Raw genomic sequence first — 16,008 nt, 5'->3', positions numbered from 1 at the left:
AAACATTATATATATATATATATATATATATATATATATATTAACGAAATAAAGTATATTTACATTGATTTCTTGTGCTTATAACTACTCAACCAGAAAGTAAAAACCTTACAAAATTATTAACTGCAACAGTCTAAACCAGAGCATACCCCACCGAAGGCAGCCGCTTGAACTTTACTTCTACCTCTATCCTAACCTTGTTTACTTTGTTCATCTCAGTAAAACAGCAGAGAAACCAAAGCTTCTTCCTGAATAACAACTGACTCCGCCTTAAGGGACATCAATTCCTTTTGAAAAGAAGTTTTGCAAGTCCGGACCATGGCTAACTCCTCCTCTAACCACCGTAGTTGTGAGTCAACCTTAGAGATGGAACTCGCCCTTTTCTTCATTGCTTATATCACCAATGCAAGAGCTTTCTCATTAACAAATTTTGAATGTTGTCCATCCTCCATACTCTACGCCACTAAGAGAATGGAAGTTGAATCTGATAGAGCGCTTGGAAGATAAGTCCCTATGTCTCATTTATAATGGCTTTGGCATGGAAATCAAGAAATATTCAATCATTGCACATTTAATAGTCATGAATACCAGGAACTAGTTTCAAAACTTTAGATTCACTTGTCCCTAACACAGCTGCCACTATCAAGTAGCAAGATAATCGGAAAACTTTAAAATGTACATAAAACATGTGTTAGCACAGATCTTAAAGATATCTAGTAGTCGACGACAAAGATGATATGGCATCGTGGAGCCCTTCAAAGACCATCCACAACGACGTGCCTAGCTAACCAGCTCTCACATACGAGAAGGAAAACACTTCCAAGACAAATAATTAGGATATCTACTCCTAAAAAGTATTGAGACCAAATGGACAAAAAAATTTGTCACTTCCAAAATAGTTAGTACTACTCCCAGCATGTTGTCATCCGGCTTAACAACAATTTAGTCTAGAAGACGCCCGGCTTAACTGCCGCCCAATCTAGAAGCCGCCTAGCCAAGTTGCATTCGGCTGAACTACCGCACAATCCATTGGCCACCAGACTTCTCTCGGTCGGATATTTGTGGGCCCCACGTGCCATAATTATATATAGACTGAAATACCTCCTCCGTACCTATATACTCTAAGGGTACAACGTATACGATTACCTATTCTGTTAAATAGAAGGGCCATTTTATGAATAAAAGAAAAGCAAATTTAATATTCAACATTGCTCTATTTCTCTATCTCATTCCCTTAGAACTCTACTCTTTAGGCATCTCAGGATACAGCTTTGGATTTAACACATACCAAAAAGCTTTTTTAGTATTTATGTATCTAACAAATAAATTCCAATTTTTATATTTATTGTATATTTTACCTATGCAGGAAAAGCTGTATTTAACTTCTTAAATGAAGGGTTTTTTGATTATATAAGTGTTAAAAGCAAAGTTTAGATGTTAGACATGTAGAGACGACATAGCCGTATTTCACATTTTAATTTTTGATCCTTTTTTCTTCAAGCGGGAAACATGCACACAGATATTTGCCATTTAAAACACATAAACCATTAATAGCACTTTATTAATTAGCAGGAGCCATAACACAATACATAATAAAAGACATGACCAACGATTATTTTCTCAGCAAATTAAATAAACGTACACAAGCATACAACTTGAACAACAAATACAGTACTGGCGCATTAGTAATAAATCAGAAGGAAGGCTTCTGCTCTCAGAGAATCGCTTCGAACACTTCATTCTACCTCAGAACCCTCCTCTTTTAATTCACCCTGCGGCGTTCATCAAAAATCTTAAAGTCAGTCATTCAAATATAAAAGAAAGGTAACTTTATAAAATTTATGATAGATTGATAAAAAATACATTTTAAAATGTTATATTTTAGCATTGCCATGCCACAAGTATGCATACATATCACCTAAAACTTTTATATTTACCTATCTCACTCCTAAACTTTCATAATTACAAATATAATATGAAAAAATAGCACTTTATCAATTTTAAATGACAAATTTATCCTTTCATATCCATAAGTAAAATGTTATGTACACAAAAAACAGCGACTACTAATTTCTTGAAAGAGAAGGAAGGATGCTCACTTAGCGCAGTCCATGGAAGTACTGATCTTATATGGGATATTCACGCCGCACTTCTTCGGGAGAGCTTCGGCAAGCTTTATGTTAATGTCGGTTGCACCGGACGCCGCCGTCTTCAAGCACCGGCAAACGGTTTGGCGGTCAGCCCTCACCTTCGCTTCAGCATTCAAACTACTAATCCCATTACAGCACAATGCCGACGGAGCCGAGCTGCCGCCCGACTGAAGGTAGTCGACGCACGGCATCAGTTGCTGGTACACTTCCGAGCATGACAGCGCCGCCTTGCTTGAAGGTAGCGCCACCACCGCTGCAACCAGTACCGCCGCCACAAGAGCTGTGGTAGTCGGACGAGATATCATGGTTGAGAGGTGAGAGTAGAGCTAAAGTAGCTGGGAGAGGAGTTGATGGAGAAGATATGGTAAAGCTTGGTGGTGTGCTAGTCGTATATATAGGGCAATGGGTGTAGTGGGGGTGTGGAAAAAATATTAGATGGGGAGGAGTTTTAATCTATTAAAATTAATGGTGGGGCGTCACGTGTCAAATTATCAAGTGTATTAAGGTGAGGTTCTAATGTATTAGGACTATTGACCTAATATTTGTTCGTGCATTAGGACTCTTGACCTAATATTTTTTTGCATACAAACAAATATTACATCAGGAGTCCTAATGCATTAGGACTACAATATTGGGGCACCGCGTGTCAAATGATCTCACCGTAATATACTTTTTTAGGCCCACTTGACACGTGATGTCCCATCATTAAAATCCTAATGCATTAGGACTCCTAAACTAATATTTATTCTCGGGTTGATATAATTTTTTGAGCTGGTGGGTTCATTAATGGAATAGTTATTGCTAATTAATGTCCATATTTCTTGGTCTTGGAGCGTCTAGGAAAGGAAGAAAAGGTACATGAGCATTTTACTGTAAAAGAGCAAATGTGGCATGGAAATAGGCGCTATTGTGTCTTTTCGCGTGTAACGTTGCTAACACAATTTATTGCAGATTTTGTTTTAGGGTAGAATTATTAAGCATTTTCGATTGATGTGAAGTGTAATATCAACTCGGTAATGTATACCTTTTTTTATTGTGGAAATTATGGAAGAAATAGTTTAGAACTTTAGTTCTGAACTCTAGATACAACAGATTTATCATCCCACGCATTTTTAATGAGACAAATTAGATTGAAATCGCACAAATTACAGCGCACTTAGTTCTGAGTAGATTAAGTTGGATTCTGATCGAGAGGTTGGATCAGCCATACTCCATCTTTTGTGCAACAATCCAATAAGGCCTGGACAGGCCGTTGAACCTCAATTTTGAAGTGCATATTAAAAAGTTTTTTTATAAAAGTAGGACTGACCGGGATGGAGGAGCACGACCCATTTCGAGCCCGGCCCAACCTTAAAAAAGATATATTTGGCGACGGCGGGTGCTGTAGAAATCTTGAAAAATTATATGATTTAGACCCGTTTGGGGCAGTTTATTGGCTGCACTGTTTGGAAAACGCATTTGCCCTGTGTTTTGGAGCCGCACCTAAACACCGTTCACAAATTATAGACGGGGATGCAGGATCGACCTGCGTCCCACGTCTCCTTCTCGCGTTCGGGTCTGATTTCCTTCTATGCCTTTCTTTGCTCTCCCTCGCCTTCGCTTTCACCGATCTCTTCCTTCCGCGGATTCACCCTAGCGGGATCGTCACCGCATTTTCCTTCTCGTCGATCATTCCTCGTCGTTCCGTCCTTCGCTGCTCGTTCGTCCTTTCTTTGCCTCATATGTGGTATGTTATCAGTTGAAACCTCACTTTCGCTTAGCTGCATGATCATGTGGAAAAACAGACATCAATAGTCCGAAGCAAGGGTTTTCATTGCAGTTTGTTACTCAACAGCTCTCTGCTAGTGAAGACATGGTCGATCTTGATAAATTGTTAATTATCTTGCCTAAATTCATTGGTGTTAAATCCTATAGTTTGTGGAATTTATAAACCTTACACATGAGATTATGCTTGCTACAGGGTTTAGAACTTGTCTTCCTATACCTTCGTCCCCATCTTTAATAGTCAGTTGGATTTCTATGCAAGAAAAAGGAAGGACTCTTTGTTGGATTCAAATTACCACACAATTCCCATGCATGAAAAAGGAAGGACTCTTCATTATATAGTCTGCACTCTCATATCATTGTACACGACATTGTTTTGGGCTTTTCAGTTTATTATTTACGGTGGTTTGGTGGCATTGATTTGGGCTTTTTCAGCTTATTGTTCAGCTTACTGTTTATGGTTTTCATTTAATTTGGTTCTTTTGTAGCCATATAAATCTTAATTTATTTTTCTAATCTGACAAATGATTTGTTTTGTTTTTTTATCTATGTAGCAATATGAGCTTTAGGATTTCAGCTCCCGAGTTGTGTTGTATTACTGCAGACTATCGGCTCCCTTACTGACGTCATGTCAGCCTCACAGCAATGTGAGACAGTTCTACGGTTGTCGCAGGGGTGTTTCAGCTCGTTGCGGTTTCTTTCGTTGGGACGACATTCCGATATATTGCACTGCAAACAGTGATCGGGTTGCGGTGGTTTCCCAGAGGACATTGCAACTGAGGACAGACATTGTCAGAGCTTTAAATTAAACATTTTAATATTTTTAATTTTATATTTATCTTTATTTTATTTTTTTTTATACTCAAGCATGAGTGAGCATTCTATGTTTATTTTTTAAACTAATCAGTAATGGTTTGCGGTTTTTGTTTTATCTATTATATTGGTAATACAATTTTATTGCAAAGAGCATCACTAAACAAAGGCAAAATGATCATTAATCTAGTAACAGCTACAAATAAGTTGTTCTGAATAAGCTTTCTCAAACAACAAGACAGTTTATCTTGATAATCTGCAGATTATCAGATTGTCAGAAATAAACCCTTAGAATTAGACAAACAAGATCGGAAAAAAAATAATAATATTTGAGAATATTAAAGAGGAAGAAGGAAAACCAACAGAGTGCTGCCAAAGTTGCATTTTTCAACACATTAGTAAATTCTTTAATGGAATAAGCATAAATAAATTTTACGTTATTGTTTGTTCTGTGAAATAAAAACTTATATAAATCTCTTATTAAATAGAAAAATAAATTAAATGATATTTTAACTTATTTTTCATAAATAAATTTTCATTTTAGCCTGCATCCGTATAATGGTAGTCATGCGCTGTAATAATATTGAGAAAAATATTTAAATAATCCTCTAATAAAACTTTTCCTTGAAAATACCATAATTTTAAGCAATTTTTGACCTCTAAAGTAGAAGTGCACCTCTAGGTTCATTTTGTTCAATAGTTTTTCATTCTAGATTGCACTTCAATATTACACTTAGAGTATACTATTTGAATCCTAACATGAACACATATGTAATCCTCCATCAATATTCACTTCTGATTTTTATGATATTTTATATTATCTTTGTTTAGAACTATGATGATTTTAGGCAAAGTTAGTTTCTTGCATGCAAAGACGCTGACAGGTACATATCTTGGATAAAAGAGATTCCCCTGAAACAAGGGATCGCTTTTGTTCCTACATGCAATTTGTGCACTCCAAAATGAGTGCTATCTATTTTTTGACGATAATATTTAAGTAATTAACAAATAATATTGAAATAAGAATCCTATGAGTGTATTGCCTGACGTTTAGAGAACATCTCATATATATTTAATTTTATGATGTTTTTGGTTAATTTTCTTTAATAAATTTTTAAAATTATGTTGTATTTTGATAGTACAATTGAAGTACATTGCTAGAAAGCTGAAGTGAACCCTCATGTAATCCTTTAGAATAACTAATATTTAAAATTTATGATATTTTAGGTTTTTTATTTTTAAAAATAAGATTAGTTTAAGTAAATTTTTTAATGTCACTGTGAGTGTACTGTCTGTTTCCTATAACATTCACACATGCAATTCCCTTATGAAGTTGAAAGCAACATTTTATGAATTTTTAGGTTACTTTTTTAAAATAAATTTTTTATTTTTGTCTATCTATTAGTTGTTTATTGATGTATAAATGTCCAAAGATATCGACGATACATACATACATACATACATAGATACATACATATGTATGTAAATATGATGGCTGCTCCTTCTTCCTCTCCCACCATGTTGTGGGGTTTGATTTGGCCATGTCTTCTTAGGGGCAATTTTATCACAAGAAGTCATGTCCAATAGGCAGGAGCTATAATGATTTATGCTAACACCTTTCTGTAAGTATTGTTAAGCTCTCCTCCCACCGGGCGTAGATCACCATGTTGCATGTAGATAGCTTTTAAACTAACTTGATTTCCTTGTAGTTCAAGTCTGGTTTTGGCTTTATTATGTATTTTTTAGAGTCCTAGGACTGAGGTTGTAGCAAAAATAAAATACAGACATGAGTTCCGAGGTACTTGAGTGTTAAACCATGTGGCGAGGACCAGGAGCATAAGCACATTTCCCGTATCTTAATTCTCATTATAATATTTATATATAGCATTTAGGACAAGGAATGTATGTGCAAAGTCTGGCTTCCTTTTTGCTTTTCTGAGATATGTTGTCGGCCTAGAGACATCCAGCCTTTTCTTATTATTTATATGTTTGACTTGTACTCTACGTTGTATGCCTGCTATTTTAACTTTCTTTGATTGTTGTTTATCTTAGAATCCTGAGATTTATAATTTAGGCTCTTTATGGATCCTAAAATATATTTTTTTTTCTATAAAAATCCTAATAAAAGATTAAGATCAATCAAAATTTAGGACTAAAATATTTCAACTATTTAAAACCTACACTTTATTTTTTTTTCATGGCCTTTGGGCCAATTTTAAAATAGGTTGCATGCATAGCTATCACCCAAGCTATATTTAATATGGTCTCATCCTTAGGACTTTAGCTAATTACATTGCATTGTTGGTTTTGTTTTTGTTTTGAAAAGGGTTTTGAAAATAAGACCGAACATATCTCGAATATTTAATTGTTTCAATAACCGAACATGACATTACAAGTAATATTTCATCTTGAATAATGAGAATATCACTTAATAATGGATTCAATTATTCAAAATAAGAAATTTAAGATATTTGTTTGGTCTATGAAATTAGCAACATATCTTTCTCCTAGTTAATCTGAAGATTAGATAGAGTTTATATTATTTGTATTACTAATCTCTTATAAGGACAAGCCCCTATAATAATTATATCTTAAACGATCAAATTCATGTAAGAAATCTCTCAATTAAAATTGAGGTTCTTTAAGTATTCAAATTTTAGTTTACACAATTGATTATATGAAAATAAAATGGAAAATGTTTAATGTGGAACAATTATTTCTGGAACCCAAGGGAATGAAAGGTAGGAGATGTCGAAGATATCAAAGAAACCTCAATTACATCTCAAACTAACCTTTTACATCTTTGAAAGGGAATTTATGTGATGTTTAAATCCTATAATTTATTTAGAAATTTAAGGCTTATATTGCACAACATACAATCATGCAAAAGCCTAAGAGAGTGTGGGGATTTATGCTATACCAGATGAGCAAACTTAGAATCCTAAAAGGTTAGGACTTATATTACCCGACATATAATCATGCAAAAGCTTAAGAGAGTGTGAGGACTTACATCGTACCAGAAAAACAATCCCGGTTCCTAAAAGGTTAGGACCTATTGATACACCTAAAATATATAGTGTTATTAGACATATTTTTACGCCTATTTTTTGAGATATTGTGCTTTAATGAAATGTATTTGTGTATTTTTCTTTCAGATACAATTAAAAAGGTGAAAAATACTAAAAGGAGTGAAAACTGATCAAATTTGGAGCAAAAATGTGAAAATTGTGCAAAATAGTTTTGGCACCTAAGCGCCGGTGAAACAGAGAAGGCCGCGCCTAAGTGCTAGAGGCCCCTCGCTTAAGCACCAAAGGCAGTTATGTGACGGTTTACTTCATTTTGTTGAATTTTGAAGGGACATTTGAGGCACTTATTGGCTAAAGAGGGTGATTATGTCTACTAGAAACAAAAATATGGTTATAAGACTTGTGAAAGGAGGCATCCTTTGGAGAATACATCTAATTGGGACACATTTTGAAGAATTATCAAGGCACTTCTTGGAGATTTATAAAAGAAGGAAGTTGAAACTTTTTGAAGTGCGCTTGAAAGTTCTGAAAAGTGTTGGAAATGGGGAGTTTTGAGAGGTAGTTTTGGATAGATTTTTAGGCACCACAAATTTACTTTATCTTTTTTATTTTTAGTTTTATTTTGAGAGTTAAAAGTGTTATGAAAGAGAAGAAATTCAAAGGAACTTCAAGAGTTTGGTGGAGGATTTAATAAAAGTTTTTATCTTTTATTTTTAAACTACTTTTGGTTTTAATCGAGACTTTTATTGGTTTGATAATAATTTATACTTTTAAACTAAAGTGTGATTTTATTTTCTCCATGAATTTTGAGTAGTTCTCTTTATTTTTCTTCTTAAAATGATAAGTAATTAAAGTGTTGGATGGAAGTTGTGGAGAGTATTGATCTTTAATGTTGGAAGAAGTTGTGATGATTTGAATCCATGTACTTCATTTACTTCTTGATCTGACCCATCTTGATGTTAAAATTTGTTTTGAGAACATGTAAGAACCGGGCTGGTATTGTCTCAATCAATAATTGGAAAGAATCAAATGAGGTTGTATGAATGAGAATATAGTTCATATGATTAATTGCAAATAAATAGAGAAATATTCATTGAAGGGTGCAGAGTTAGAGGACTTTAAAGTGACAGGTTAAAGCCCCCAACTTGGTTTATTGTTTTAGGTTCTGATACGAGATGTTAACCTCAAGGTGAAGGGAATCGATGGAACTCTACAGTGAGAGCTAGTATCTTTCTTGCCAACCGGTCTTCAGAACTATTCAAACTTTAAATTAACCAATATTATTTATGACATCTGTAGTAAGGGTAAGGAATATTATTGCTCCTATTTATTGCTCCTATTTGACACAATTTGCATACTTCCATAACAGAATTCCTATACTTATTACTGATTCATGATAAGGAGAAATATATTTTCATATCAAGTACTTTTATTTTACATAAACTCAAGTTATTTTTAGAAGTTTTACTATTTTTTTTGAAATATCAAAAATACCAAAAAGGTTTAAATTTTACTTACTATGAAAACATCTAAAAGTTTAAGTAATTTTCTTTATAAATAGAAAGTTTGTTGATCAATAGTGCATATTGCTAATTTTCTCTGTGGGTTCGATATTCAGGTCTTAATTAAAAAGTCTTATATTACTTGATAACGATAAGTATACTTGCGTAGTATCTCAATATATATATATATTAAAATATTAAATTCTTATTTTCTTTAGAATCAAGTTTTTGGTTCTTGTGCAAGGTAAAGAAACATAAGTGAAAAATATCATCAAAGACATTTGTTGCATATAAATAGTAATCGGGGATCACCTATTAATCAACATCATCTGAGATAATGTTGAGAGATTATTTGAGGTTCATCCTTCGCTTCATGTTTCATCTTCTTTTGGATATCTCAGAGGTTAATAATTGACCAACCACAATAACACCTAACTCTATAAAGAAAATGACGCAAGAAAAGAAGAAAACCATGCCTTAAAAGGTCCATCCTAAATTTTGATTATCTACATATAGTAACCTTGTGAAAAAAAATTTAGGTTAGTGTTTATCTTGACATAAGTGATTATTGAAATAGTAAATGCAAACTAATTTTATTTCAATTTATGCAACACCAGTCAAGATCTCACAGTTTTATCATACCGGGTACTACTATTAATTTTAGATTTACTTAGCCTAAAGATGTAGTTAAATGTGTTCGTACCATAAGATTTTTGTCACCAACCATGGGTTATGTCGTCCAAGAAGCCTTGGTAAACCTAAAGGGTTAATGATTATTTATTATTATTATTATTATTTTATTATTGTTATTATATTATTAATATTATTATTTAGATATTTTTTAACTAAATCTATTTGTATGCTTTTTGAAGACATATATCAAGGTTTAACATTATTAGAATTTATAAGATTCCATAAATCACCTATAGAAGAGACTGATTCTTACAAACTCAATTATTACATTTTATTAGAATTTTTTATTGTTTTGTGAGTTTTTATGAATTATTTTGTTGAAAATTTTGTGACTTTTTAGGGTTTCAAATATTCTGACTTAAATAATTTCAAAATGATGTAAAAAAAGATTTTAAGGATGGATATTAAGTTGAAAAGCTTTATATTAAAATTTTATTAATTTTTACATGTTATTAATTTATTAGAATTATTTTAAATTTGAAAGAAATTTTATTCAAAAATTTATAATCAATCTAAATGATTTCTAAAACACTTAAAATTTTACTGAAATGTTTGAAGTATGATTCCTAACAACCACATCATTTTTTTAAGTCATTTCAAGTTCATTTTAGATTTTTCATGAATTATTGAACTTATTAATTTGTTTATTAATATAAAATAATTAAAAATAAAAATAAATCAAAGTGAATTTTGTATTTTTGAACTTTTTTCAAATCATATAATATATGGTTAAAGAATTTATTCAATTTGGAGTCCTATAAAGAAAGTTATTCAAATTTTACTAAGGTATCTTTCTAAATACTTTATTTATACTTCAACCACTTATATGTAAATTGGAAATACTCTTAAAGGTTTATCTTCAGTTGATTAACGATTTGGTTTAGTTAATTGGGTTTCATTACTTCTATTTTTTTCATTTAATGAGTGAAAAGATAACTGGGGTATTTTTATAAATTCAAAGAAACTTACAAATCTACCTCAAACCCAACTTTAAATTTATAATTTTCTGTACTTTTTTTATCTATGTTCCATTTTAAATTTTAGTGATTTTGAATTATATATAATTCATTTTGAAGTTCCTAAAGTAATAAAGATAATTTTGAAGAAAATAACAAAGCTATCCTAAATTGTTTTCAAAACTATCAAAATTCACTATATATCTATCAATAAGTATATTATTTTCTTATCAAGTTCAAGTTGTTCCATAGATTTCAATAATTTTTATTCAATTTAATCTTGTTTTAATGAATAAAAGTTAAGAAAAGGTAAATTTGTAAATTTAAGGGAAAACTACAAACTTGCCAACTTTCAAATTCTTAACAATTTGCTAATTACACTTATTACCTTTTACATGTTTTGTTGATTTGATTAAAGTTATAACTAACTCATCATGTTTCATTCTTCTCATTAATATTTCCTCATAATTTTTTTCTCATTTAACCCCTAATATAATCCAATGTTAATTAAAAGAAGTCTTAAATTATAAATATGATATTTACAAAAATACATTTCTAAAGGAAATTTAATAAACAATCATAGAGTAGTTAAAATTACTATTTAATTGAAAAAAGTGATCACCAATAGGCCAATTAATATTTCAGAAGTTATTCTGTAATTTTTCAAAATATATTTCAATTTATAGAATATTTTACCTCAATAGATGCAAAATCACAAGGAAATCTCTTTTAGGTAATCAAAAAGTCTTTTTGTTTTGTTTATGAGAAAATTAGAGAGATATCAAATGGTCAAGGGGCTCAATCATATATAATTTCATTTTATTTTGATTTATATTTTGAATTTTATAATTTATTATTGTTTTAATGCTTTAAAAATTATTTAAAATTTATTTAATGTTACTACATTCTAACTTTATTTTTATTAAAGTCTTCTGATTTTCTAGAATCTAACACTTTTCATTTTGTATTTTTATCATTTTTCTTTAATTTCCTATGATTTTTTAAAGTTCTATTGAATTAAAGGGATTTATTTAATTTGAACTAATTAAATAATTTCTTGTTTAAAGGCTCGTCGTGTTAGCTTCCCTTTCCATGCATCCCGCTCTGAGTTGTTGTCCTTTCCACATCACACCGGTTCTGGCATGGTTAGGCCCAAATCAGGCATGGTCACGTCGGTCAACACTATGTGGAGCATTTTGAACCCGTTTTATGTGATCGACACCTATAACCTACACAACATCAAGAAAAACTTTTCTCAAGTATAAATCCATGATAAATAAATGAAAATAATATTTAAAATGTAGTTGAAATCACGTAAAATTGACGTATGTCAATACTCCCATAATTGCTTTATTACTTGCTCTGAAGTAATCACATAACTCAGGTTGGATTTAATGAAGATGATTAGTACTCCTGTAGGTTTCTAATCCTTCTATATGTTTATCAAAGCTAAACAAAGGTGTTTGAATGCTATTGTTGATCAATTATCTTTACTCGTTAATAACTTGGCCTTTATTTAATTCCCTTCATTCTTATTCTTAAGAAAATCCTGTAGATCATTAAATTGATATAATCTAAGCCTCTTTCACTAACTTTGAATGTTTCAAATACAATTTTAGTGAATTTTAGCCAACTAAATATTACTTAACTCTTTCCTTTGAAGATAACTAAAAAGTGGTTTTATTAAAGAATTATGGAAAAGTTTTATCACTTGTCTCACCAGACACTCTTCTTACTTTTTTTTCTTTGAATAATTGTTGTGCCAACCTCAAACTTTTCCTAAGAAATTTTAACTTTTTCCTTTTTTCTTTTTCTTCTTTTTTTCATGAGAGTTACTATATCTGGTTGGCAACTTTTTTTTTTAATTTTAAATAATATGAAGGGTAATGTTTTTTAATTGGTAAAACTCAACACTTCATATTTTAACGCCACACCTTTTAGGTTATCATTTCAGATAAAGCCTAAGATAATGTTAACATAATTAAAATGAACTGAAAAGGATTGGTCATTCTTGGTTTGATACTTAACACCTACATCACACCTTTTAAATATTCTATGGCATCTTTTAAGTAAAATTTAAATTTATTAAATACTGAATCTTATTATTAACTCATTAAAGTTAATCTTTCTACATGAAATTTTTCTACTTTGACTATAATATAATAAATAGTTTGAAATAAATTTGAATTATTAACAGAAGTTGCTAAATTTAAATTTAGTTCTCTGCTAAGTTATGTGAGGTATCTTTCATGTTCATAACACGGTATCTTTCCCGCCCCTACCCCAAACTTGCTTTTTCCATCATATATATAGCATGAAGTGGCATTGGAAAAAAAAAATAGGTAAGTGCAAGAAAAGAGTAAATGCATGGTCACATGAGTCTCAGAAAAACAAGTTCGCAATATATGTAATAATGTATGAATAAGAAAACAGTTCAAAAATTTTGGGGTCCTCGATTCCTACTCTAATATCAAGGGCAAAAGCCTCTGTAGGGAGACAAGATTTTAAACTAATTGAAATGAAAGTTTAAAGCAAAATTCAAAGAAAATCTCAAAGTAAATTTTGAAACAAATGCAGAAAGTAAAAATACAACATGCAGAGATCATCAGATAATGTTTGGGCTGCCTCTCAAGATAGTGCTTGGTTTAACACAGCTTGATGAAAATGGCTTCCTGCATAATCAAAATTTCAATTTAACAATGCTTAATCAATCACCTAATCTTCTATTGATCTTTGAGTTTCAACTAAATTTTTAAATTTCCATTTTTCTTGTAACTTTTCTTTCTCAATTCTACAACAGTCGTCCTTAGGGTATGTAGGGGATTAGTTTAGATTTTCATTTTTGAGCATTCTTTCTAATTCTAGAATTCTCCCTATTAATAGCCCTTTTTTAGATCAATATTTTCTCTAATAGTTGCAAGAAATGGATGCCCATATAATAATTCAAGGTCTATTAAATTTTAGGTTGGGGTTTCCCCTAGTTTTTCAGGTTCAGGGATTAGCTCCACTTGGTTACTCTCTTGCCTAGGGCTTACTTCAAATTTCTTCTCTTGGGGCACTCCTATGAGTGTTAATATATGCTCAACTGTCTCCATCACAATGTAAGGGGGAGTCCTAAAAAGAAGAGCAGGTTCTTCCTTAAGTATTGTCTTACCAAAATCTTCCAACTCAGTTTTCTCTTTAGGGACCACTTTTCATATTCGAAGTTATGGCTCTTAGCTACACCTGACATCTTTTGGGTTTCTAGGCTAACTAACTGGTTCATTTGATTTTCTAAGTTTTGTAATGCGGTAATTTAACTTTGTAATTGGTTTAGTAGGCTCATTTCCAATTCATTAAAATACTCATTTTCTTCAAGTTAATCACTAGCCTCGTTATTACAACTTCCTACAAGACCGACTTGGGTGTTCTCCCATTGTTGTTTGTTTACACTAGGGTTGTTATCATTCCAATTGAAGCTTGGGTAGGTCGACCAACTTTGGGTATAGGCGTTGGGTTCATTCTTAAATTTTACAAATAATTTTTCTAATAATAAGTTATCGTAATTAATTTTAGGTTTTGAGGTAACTTCCCAATGTTGAGTTTGGCAAATGTGGTCCCAACGCCAATTGTTCCAATTTTCTACGGGTTTGGCATGAGTTCTCCCCCAAACTTAGTTTTCTATAATAATTTCACTACTATTCCAATTAGATTTTGGGTAAGTAGTTTAATTCTAGTTGTAGATATAATGAGAGGAGTGATCCAACCTAGCTCCCCTATGGGAGGGGTAAAGATTGCAAAGGCTAGCCATCAATGTGTTTTCATACTCTTCAAAAAATTTTAAAAATTTTTTCTGAGGAATTGTTGTTTCAAAGTGTTGAAATATTTTATTTTAATTTCAAAAAATAAAGAAACACAAGAACTAAATAAAAGAGATAACAATATAAAGATAAAATGAACAAAATACTTTTGGTTTTTTGGCTTTATAATTTTTTTTCAGCTTTTCATTTTTTTTCCTGCACACGCAAAGAAACACAACTGTAATACATATACAAATAAATATAAAATAAATAGAAAAAGCAAAATAAAAATTTCTAAACCAAGATTCTCACTGGTTCAACTAAAGTTCTTCTAAAATCAGAATTTTTTTTAACATATTTCCCAGACAACAGTGTTAAAAGCTTGACTCACCAACTTACCGTGACATAAGTTGGTCATATAACGTAGATGCAAGTGTCAAGTAGTAATGTATTTAAAGTGTGTCGGGTATTGATCCCATAGGGAAAGTGTCAAGAATTATTCTCGAGGGTGAATCTCTAGTTTATTAAACTTCTAAACCTAGTTTTGCATGATCACAATAGAAGATAGTTTCCTAAAACCCTAGTTAAAAGTGAAAATAAAAGATAACATGTTCAAAAAGAAGGAAAACAACAAATATAAATTTTATCGTTGTTCAAGATATGTGAGGCTCGCATTTCTGTGATTTCGGTAATGTGGCAATTTGTGGTTTTCCTAAACTTTCCTCTACGTGATTGTACTCAGCTGGGATAGAAATTTCTCCTTACGCCTGTTGTTGACCTCACTTTTGGTTGAGGTCTAGAAACTTCTTTAGTAACCTAGGTCTAGCCATAGGACTTTCCTATTGACTAGTCTTAGAAAATTAGAAAAGGTACCCCCACCATTAGAAATTCAAAACTCTTCTTTTTACTCAACTTGAAATTCCACATAATGATCTTAACCTCTAGCATTTAGTAGATAAGATCATTATAAGAGAATTCAAGAAGAGTCCCTATAGGATTACTTAGCTTTAGGATTGACCCTGGGTGTTGGCTTGAAACTAGGGTACACCATATCTTCACAATATATTAATCCCTGGTTCATTTAGAATGGATATCTATCCAATTCTATGTGAAATGCCTAACTTGGTCTTTCGCCCCGAGGCACCTCCAAATTACCTAACTGCCCTTGATACCCAAATTTGGCTAAAATTCCCAAATTTTGCCAAATTACCCAAAATTGATCAAAACCCATTTCAAACACCTTAAATACATCCAAATTTGTCAAAATTTCCAAAAATGGCCAAATTACCAAGATACCCCTCCATGACCCAAAAATCCAAAAATTC

The 16,008-nt window shown here is 31.6% G+C and overlaps 1 protein-coding gene across 1 annotated transcript; it reads right to left on the bottom strand.

The window, feature by feature from the left end:
- Window positions 1-1,522: 1,522 nt before the first annotated feature.
- Window positions 1,523-2,550, bottom strand: LOC110027353 (non-specific lipid-transfer protein 1-like). The gene is made up of 2 exons (XM_020728739.1): window positions 2,100-2,550; window positions 1,523-1,772 (listed from the first exon to the last, which is right to left on the bottom strand). Exons 1-2 carry the CDS (start codon window positions 2,453-2,455, stop codon window positions 1,763-1,765), a joined length of 366 nt encoding a protein of 121 aa, XP_020584398.1. The 5' UTR covers window positions 2,456-2,550; the 3' UTR covers window positions 1,523-1,762.
- Between the last annotated feature and the right edge of the window lie 13,458 nt (window positions 2,551-16,008).

Source organism: Phalaenopsis equestris, unplaced genomic scaffold, assembly GCF_001263595.1.
Source record: "Phalaenopsis equestris unplaced genomic scaffold, ASM126359v1 Scaffold000425, whole genome shotgun sequence".
Taxonomy (NCBI): Eukaryota; Viridiplantae; Streptophyta; class Magnoliopsida; order Asparagales; family Orchidaceae; genus Phalaenopsis; species Phalaenopsis equestris.
The sequence above is the reverse complement of the archived record's forward strand: the minus strand, read 5'-3'. Positions and strand labels throughout refer to the sequence as shown.

Excerpts from the sequence above, each read along its gene's own strand:
- LOC110027353 (XM_020728739.1), bottom strand. The coding sequence starts at position 2,455 with ATGATATCTCGTCCGACTACCACAGCTCTTGTGGCGGCGGTACTGGTT.